Source organism: Podarcis cretensis (genome assembly GCF_951804945.1).
Source record: "Podarcis cretensis genome assembly, chromosome: 1".
Classification (NCBI taxonomy): domain Eukaryota; kingdom Metazoa; phylum Chordata; class Lepidosauria; order Squamata; family Lacertidae; genus Podarcis; species Podarcis cretensis.
In genome coordinates this window covers 99,711,465-99,719,183 of record NC_137170.1, presented here as the reverse complement: position 1 = coordinate 99,719,183, position 7,719 = coordinate 99,711,465, and the positions used below count along the sequence as shown (strand labels likewise).

Genomic DNA, 7,719 nt, shown 5'->3' with positions numbered 1-7,719 from the left:
CAGAAGTGCCGAATCGCAACCCGCGTGGATCACGTTGGCAACCCGAGCGTCCACTGTATATTGTTACTTGTTGAGAACGCCCCAGGATGGTTTACCGCAATAAACATATCAAAACAATACAGTAAAATACTGTCAGGTGGAACTGAGGCTCCCCACACCTGTTTTAGAGTGGTTTGTACGTCCTACAGAAAATCTGTAAATGAAGTCATCTGTCATTCTATCAGATCAGTAGAATTCTATCAAAGATGTCCTTATCACTGAAATTCATAAGACAGGTTCAAATTGGATGGTGAAACATTTCTGCTTCAGTCCTTGGGCTCTTCAAAACATTTAGCTAAACCAGCAGTGTAGGACCCAATTTAATGATTTGACTTCTATGTCCCCTCTTCTCACGTTGTCACCTTTCCCCATCCTTACCTACACTGCTAACAGTCCTACCTAGAAAACCTTTAGTATTGCAGTATGAGAACTGCAATTCCCAAGAGCTGGGGAGGCCTGTGTAAAACTTCCTTCTCCATATTTTTCCACTTCTATTTTAAAAAAAGGAAATGAAATGCCACAGGTGCAACCCACCTTAAGTCACTTGTGCAACCTACTTATTGGCCCAGTCAACAATCATGTAGATCAGTGTAGATCTGTGCTCCTGAAGCAGCGACGCACCAAGATCCTATAGAGCTATGCCCCCGCACCGAAGAACTGCAGGTTATACAGAAAGGGGGAGCAACAAAAATTATCAGAAGTCCAGAAGTTCCTATGAAAAAAGGCTTACGAGGTTAAGTTCAGGGAGAAAAAAACAATGTCTAAAGGAAGGCGAGTGTGGTAATTGTTTCTCTCTGAAAACACTGGAAAGGCAGTAAGAACAGCTAAACGACTTTTTCACACAGCTCATAGTAGTTAATGTATGAAATTCTTTGCCACAAGGTATAGTGATGGTTGCAAAAAAATTGCACAACAAATTGTGGCAGCAATAACAAACTTATGCATAGAAAGTGCTGCAAACAAGTGCAAAGAAACCAGTGATTCTGCATTAGTTTCCAACTGTTAAGCAGTGTGTGTGCGTGTGTGCGCGCGTGTGTAACACACCAAACTAGCAGTACACACCGGGATTATGACCAAAGTTGTGACAAAGACTTCTTTGCTAGAATTGTACAAATGAAAAGCATACATGATCCTTGCCTGTTCAAGGCAAACAAAGGCTTCACCAGTGCTAGTTAATGCAGTATTTTACATCTCTCCGGTATTGTGGGTGTTGATAAATAGTTTTCTAGTTGGATCTTCCTTAATTTGGCACTATGTTGTTAATTATTATTATTATTTTATGTTTTTATTATTATCAACATCATTATCCTTGCTTACTCTTCTTGCAACCCATTCTTATGTATGCAACTGTCATTTGAGTTCAACAGACTAATCGAAAATAAACATGTACAGGATTGCAGTTTTGGCAACTTTTATAGATTACGAATCAAGTTTAGATGGTGTGTGTGGGTGTGGGTGTGGGTGTGTGTATATGGAACAACACCTCCATGTTCACCGAGTGCCAAACAACGGACAAAGAGCAAACTATGACTATGTAAATTTGGCCTGTCGCTTTCGGAGACCTCTCCTTAAAACGAACATGATCTGCATCTTCTAAGGCTGGCTTTCTCTTCTCGTTGCTAACAATGTTTCTCTGGGGTCTGATTTGGGTTGCTTCCCTCTTTTAGTATACGTGGAATCCCTGGCGATACAGAAGACACGAACTCAGTCCTCAGCCTTGGATTCTGGAAAACGAAGCCCTCTTAAGCGGAGCTGTAGACTCAGCGGGCAAACGTAAGTGAAAGGATTTGCATCCCTTGCAAATCCATTAGGGACTTCCCTCCCCCCAGGCGTGTAGTCCGCGGCGACGACCTCATGCAAGAAAAGCTCGGCGGTGTCCCTCGGCGCATGCTCAGGCACCACGCGGGGTACCTCCTTTGCACGCTCTGCCGATCGCTCGCTTGCTCGCCCTCCTACTCTTAACCGCGATCCCCACCCTACCCCTCCCTTACGGACTTGGGAGGAGGCGCCTGCTGCCTTGCGGGCTGGCTCCGAGGGGAGGGCGCCTTTATAAGGAGCGCGGGTGGCGCCGGCGCGAGAACTTTAGTTTGTTTGTGTTTGGTTCGGCAGCTGCAAGTGGCGAGGCGAGGCTGTGCCGAGAGAGCACGGGAGCCATGGATCGGAGCGCGGGTGTAAGTGTGGCGCGACGACGGAGGGGTGGAATGACTGAATGAATGAGAGAGAGTGTTCGGACTGGAGGGCTGTGGGGATGCCGCTTTCCAGTGGCGCGCGTTGCCTAACTGAGCGGGATCTCGCGGGAAATAAGGGAGAGCCCAAGCACAGCCATGCGGCTGTTTCGGTGGTAATAATCACAATAGTAATCGTGTTGGACGTGGGTGACGCCTCCGCTTCTCCAAGAGGCGAAGAGATGGGAGCGCGCTCATTCCTCTTTGCAAGCAAATCTGCTTCTGAGCTTCTAAGGCTCCTAGGGACTCTTACAATAAAGCAGATTCTCGCCCTTTGGCAGTAGTTCGGGACTGCACCTTGCAATAATAGCCGGCGCAGTAGCCTTGCAAGAGACTGTAGAAAAGTCGCCCCCGGACTTTGCCCTCTTTTTTTAAGGCTGGGGGTCGAGGCGGCCGTGGAGCGCGTGCTCGTGCACCCTTCTGTGCGTCCTTTTTTCAGTTTCCCTTGGGGAGAAATTCCATGGACAGGAACGCGACTTGCTTGCACGTAAATGTGCGCGAGTTGGGGTTGGCGGTTTGAGATCTTCCCCACAACGCAATAATAAGAAGTAGAATCGTAGATGGACCTCTGGCGGGGTGCGCGCGTGGTTTGCAGCCCGAGGAACCTGTTGCGGGGGGAAGGGCATGAATCACTTAACTAAAACGGCAGCTTGCCCTTAAAAAAAGTCTCATGTTTACATACTGCCCCCCCAAAAACCAAACTTTTTTTTGGCATGCCTTCTGTCTCTGTTAGGCTTGAGAGCCAGTTACGGGAGAAAGCAGCTCACCACCACCCCTTTGCTTGTTTATAGCTGCATCCTATTGAATTCCGAAGGATTATTCTGCGGCGAAACTTTGGCGGTGGCTCTCCCGTCTTCCCTGCGCGCGGTTAGAAACGCGGTGACTTCGCTTTGGCTGCACAAAGCGAGGAAAAGTTAGAAGGTGGATCGAGCGCGTTTGAGCACTCTTGAAGCCGCCTTGCCTTTCCAGTTCTCTTCAGTCGTAAGCTTGCATTGCTACAAAACCAGAGGAATGGTGCAGAACTCGCTGAAGACAGTGGGAACTCATATTTAGAAATGGGCTATGTCCACTCAGAAGTGAGCCCTGCCTTAATTCAGTGGAGTTCACTCCCAGATTAGAGGGTTTAGGACTGCAGCCTTTCGTCATTATGAGCAGTAACGATTTCTTCTTAAATTGACCTGTCCCAAGTTAAACACGCAGCGGGATCTGTAAGATGGATCCGTTTAAGACTGGGGAGGTGGAGCCAAAGGGTGGCGGAGGTTAGCTAGAGGAATATTGTGATTTGTGTAAGTTTGCTTGGAGGGTGTATCACACCAGGTGGCCAATGGCTGTTTAGAATCATCAAATTGTAGAGTTGGAAGGGACCCCAAGGGTCATCTAGTCCAACCCCCTACAATGCAGGAATCTCGACTAAAGCATCCATGACAGAATAATACCAACTTTCATTAGCTAAATGGGTAACAGATTTGGTTCAAAAGATTACTTAACATTCAGCAAAGGATTTCTAGACAAAAATTCCTGAATAAGTTTTTGAGCCCTTGCATGCTTGGAGATGTTAAGATCTAAAGGGTCCTAGTTCATTTGCAGTTTGAACATCTGTGTTCTGCTTGGGGAAGAGATTTCTCCGTTGGAAAGCAATGTTGGCGCTTCTGGTTTGATCCAGGATGGCCTCCTTTTTAAAAGTTGTTAAAAATAAATAAATCTGTGGCCCAAATAAAAATAGATGTGCTTTGAATTGGCCTACAAAGTTGCTTGAGTTCTGTTGAAGGGTGAGAGCAAAGATTGTGCAAGAGATGCAGAGGGTGGAGGGAATCTCAAAGTCTTGGGTAGCAGCAGCTGCGCCCAGGTAGCCACTCCCTCCCTTCGCTGTCTGAGTGTTCAAACGGCTGGTGGTTTCCTGATATGCCCTTCTCATGTCACAAGCTTGTGCAAGAGATTGGGGGGGAAAACCTCAATGCCTGAGAGGGCAGGGGCTGTACCTAGATGGCCACGCCCTCCCCTTGCTTTTCTTTCCCTGTCTGTTTGGCTGGTGTTTCCTAAGATGCCCTTTCTCTTGCTACTTCTCTTTTTTTTTTTTTCTGTTGGCGGGCAAAATTGAAAAATGTCCTTTCCCTCCTACTGGCACACAGTCCTATGCAACAGCCATGGGGGAACAGTAATCGCATGAGGACTTAGGCTTGTCCATTTTGCCCAACATCCTCATTATTTCTTCTCTGCCCCCCCCCTCTCTCTCTCTCTGTTTTGCTCAACATCCAACCCAGTGAGTTTCCATTAAGTCACAGGTTTCCCCACTTCATTGTAACTTGTTAGTAGGCCCTAATAAAGGTCCTTTGAGTTGGCCCTATGGATGTTCTTGGATTTTCCTCTTAATGGACCAGTAATCCATTATCCCTTTCTTAGACTCCTCCAGGTCATATTATGTGAAACTGTATAGCACAGTGCTCTGCATGGCTAATGAAAACTTTGTATAAAAACTTTGCTTCAGGTTCATAAACAAATTTTCTGACCAGCATTTTATTCCATAGAGGAAATACTGAAGGTAGTCTGGATGTTTGCTTTTATATCCCAAGTTGAAGCTCTATTGGGTGGCTTTTGTAAATCCATTATAATGCCTACTTCTGTTTTAAAATTAGTTTCTTCTTGTCATTAAGATAAATAGGGAATTAATGTTCATTTTTCTACTGTACATCTGGGAATCACTTCAGTCATGATAACTTGACTTCGTAGATAGCACTTCCATCTACAAAAACCCTGCAGACCACATGTGATCCCCACTGTTTACTATTTTGTTCATAGCCTACACATAGATGCAATGGAAAGCAGTGATTGACAGTATTGCAAGTATATCACATGTGCTCTGATCTAACTTGCCTGTAACAGTTGTCACCTGTTGCACTATGTGCACATGATTTGCAAGATTTTATCTAGTGATCCATGAAGGAAATTCCTTGTGTTTGAAGAACAGTGGGGAAAGAAATTGAAAAATTCCAAATTAGTCTGGAACTAATTTGCACAGCTAGTTTCCATTTCTTGTCTTGAAAGATTCATGTTTTCTTCCTAGTTTTTGGTTAGGTCACTGACCATTCTTGGAAACTAAAATATGTAGTCTATATGTTAAGAAAAATTGAAAGTTTACAAAAAGGAACTAGGCTGTTATTGTTTATAGTTGCAGAATTAGGAGCTTTAAAGGCAGAATGACAGAACCCTTGGGTACACTACCGTAGCAAAGCATAAACAATTAAAAGAGAACCTTCCCTGTCTGTTGCAACTAATAAAAGTATAATAAATGTTCTCAAAAGCACTGCTTCCATCACTCTAATTTCCCTAAAAGTCATAGAAGAAAAGACTGACAGTTAGTGACTTAAGGCTACCTCGAGGTACTCTTGAGGATTTGAATCCTGGTTATCAAATCTAAGGTGCTATCTGCTATACAACATTGACGCTTGCTGCTAGTGAGTGTACACTAACTCTAAGCTCTCTCGCTGTCATCTAACTACTGGTTTTTTTTTCTTTTAATTCTTCTACAGCTGTCTTCTGCGTACTTTTTTGACCTTTCTGACAATAGTACTGATGAGACCGGCTCTGGTGACGATGGCAACTACCAAGGAGAAGCATGTTTTGGACAGGAGAACGCCGATTTCAACCGGATCTTCTTGCCCACAATCTTCTCCATCATTTTCTTGACGGGAATCATTGGCAATGGCTTGGTTATTGTTGTCATGGGCTATCAGAAGAAGCTGAAGAGCATGACTGACAAGTATCGAGTACATCTCTCAGTGGCTGACCTCCTGTTTGTAATCACTTTGCCCTTCTGGTCTGTGGATGCCGTGATCGGCTGGTACTTCGGCAACTTCTTGTGCAAAGTAGTCCATTGCATTTATACGGTCAACCTCTATAGCAGTGTCCTGATCTTGGCCTTCATAAGCTTAGATCGATACTTGGCAATTGTGCATGCAACCAACAGCCAGAGACCCAGGAAGTTGCTGGCGGAAAGGATCGTCTACATTGGTGTCTGGTTACCAGCTCTGCTTCTGACTGTGCCTGATATCATCTTTGCTAGCACAAAGGTCACTGGTGAGCCGGGTGTAAAATACGTATGCCAGCGATTTTACCCTCACGAAACCTGGACAATTTCCTTCAGGTTTCAGCATATTATAGTAGGCCTCATCCTGCCTGGTCTTATAATCCTGACTTGCTACTGCATTATCATTTCCAAGTTGTCACAGTCAAAAGGCCAACAGAAGCGCAAAGCTTTGAAGACCACAGTCATCCTCATTGTTGCCTTCTTTGCCTGCTGGCTACCATACTACATTGGCATCAGCATAGACACCTTTGTCTTCCTTGGAGTCATCCAGAACGGCTGTTACTTTGAGGAGGTTGTGCACAAATGGATCGCCATTACTGAAGCCCTGGCATATTTCCATTGTTGCCTGAATCCCATCCTTTATGCTTTCCTGGGTGCCAAATTCAAGACATCTGCCCAAAATGCTTTGACCTCTGTTAGCAGAGGATCAAGCCTTAAGATTCTCTCCAAAGGCAAGCGAGGGGGACATTCTTCTGTTTCGACAGAGTCGGAGTCTTCGAGTTTCCATTCCAGCTAACAATATATTTTATTTTCTCTCAATATTTGTAATATTGGGACTCTCTCTTTCTATATATATTTGTTCTACGTGATTTTGGAGGTTGAACTCCTTCAAGATAATGTACAAGTTTATTCCCAGACGGAATGTTGTATTTGCTTTTAGTTTTCTGTGGGATTTAATGGACTTATTTATAAAATAAACTGTACATCTTGGTGAGTGTGTGTGTCTAGGAGGCAGGGCCTGAATATGTGGCTAGGAGATACAAGTTTTACTGCTTGTCTGTCTAGTTGTGCAGATGTTGAATAACAGTTATGTTTGAGTTTTTTGTATATAAAAGAAGTATTTTCATTGTACTGGTTGAAAAAAGGCATAATCTTTTATACGGATATTTAGGCCTCTGGTCCAGATTGCATAAGCTGTTTTGGTTTACACTAGTTTTATTTCATTGCAGAAAGTGGGTGCAATCCACATCCTACAGAAGGCAAATATCAAAATGCATAAAATTGAATGCAGCTGGATTGCACCCAGTGACACTTACAACCAAAGTATCTTCTTGTCAAGTGCTCTTTTGATAGCAAATTGGTTTGTAAATCTTTTGCCATTGTAAAGTTGTAAATAAAAGTTTGTGATAAAATAAAACTACTTGGGATCTTGTTTTCATTTTGGAGCTCCTTATTTATTTCCCTTTGTCCTGCTTGGAATTTCAGTTAGTAATTATTATTTTTTTTCTGCCCTTGAAAATTTTGGATGAATAGGGTATTTTAAATTCTAGACAACCTGGTGCCCTCCAGAAGTTAAACTACAGGTACATTCATCCCTGACCATACTGTCTGGGGCTGATGGAGGTTGTATTCTATTAACATCTGGAGGGT

The 7,719-nt window shown here is 44.0% G+C and overlaps 1 protein-coding gene across 2 annotated transcripts; it reads left to right on the top strand.

Moving 5' to 3' along the window:
- Positions 1 to 1,993: 1,993 nt before the first annotated feature.
- Positions 1,994 to 7,486, top strand: CXCR4 (C-X-C motif chemokine receptor 4). Of its 2 annotated transcripts, none has more exons than XM_079947547.1 (2): positions 1,994 to 2,210; positions 5,792 to 7,486. In XM_079947547.1, exons 1-2 carry the CDS (start codon positions 2,193 to 2,195, stop codon positions 6,863 to 6,865), a joined length of 1,092 nt encoding a protein of 363 aa, XP_079803673.1. In that variant the 5' UTR covers positions 1,994 to 2,192; the 3' UTR covers positions 6,866 to 7,486. The 2 variants fall into 2 exon arrangements, with proteins under 2 accessions (XP_079803673.1, XP_079803674.1); XM_079947548.1 differs by lacking the exon at positions 1,994 to 2,210 and adding an exon at positions 2,226 to 3,550.
- The last annotated feature ends 233 nt before the right edge of the window (positions 7,487 to 7,719 follow it).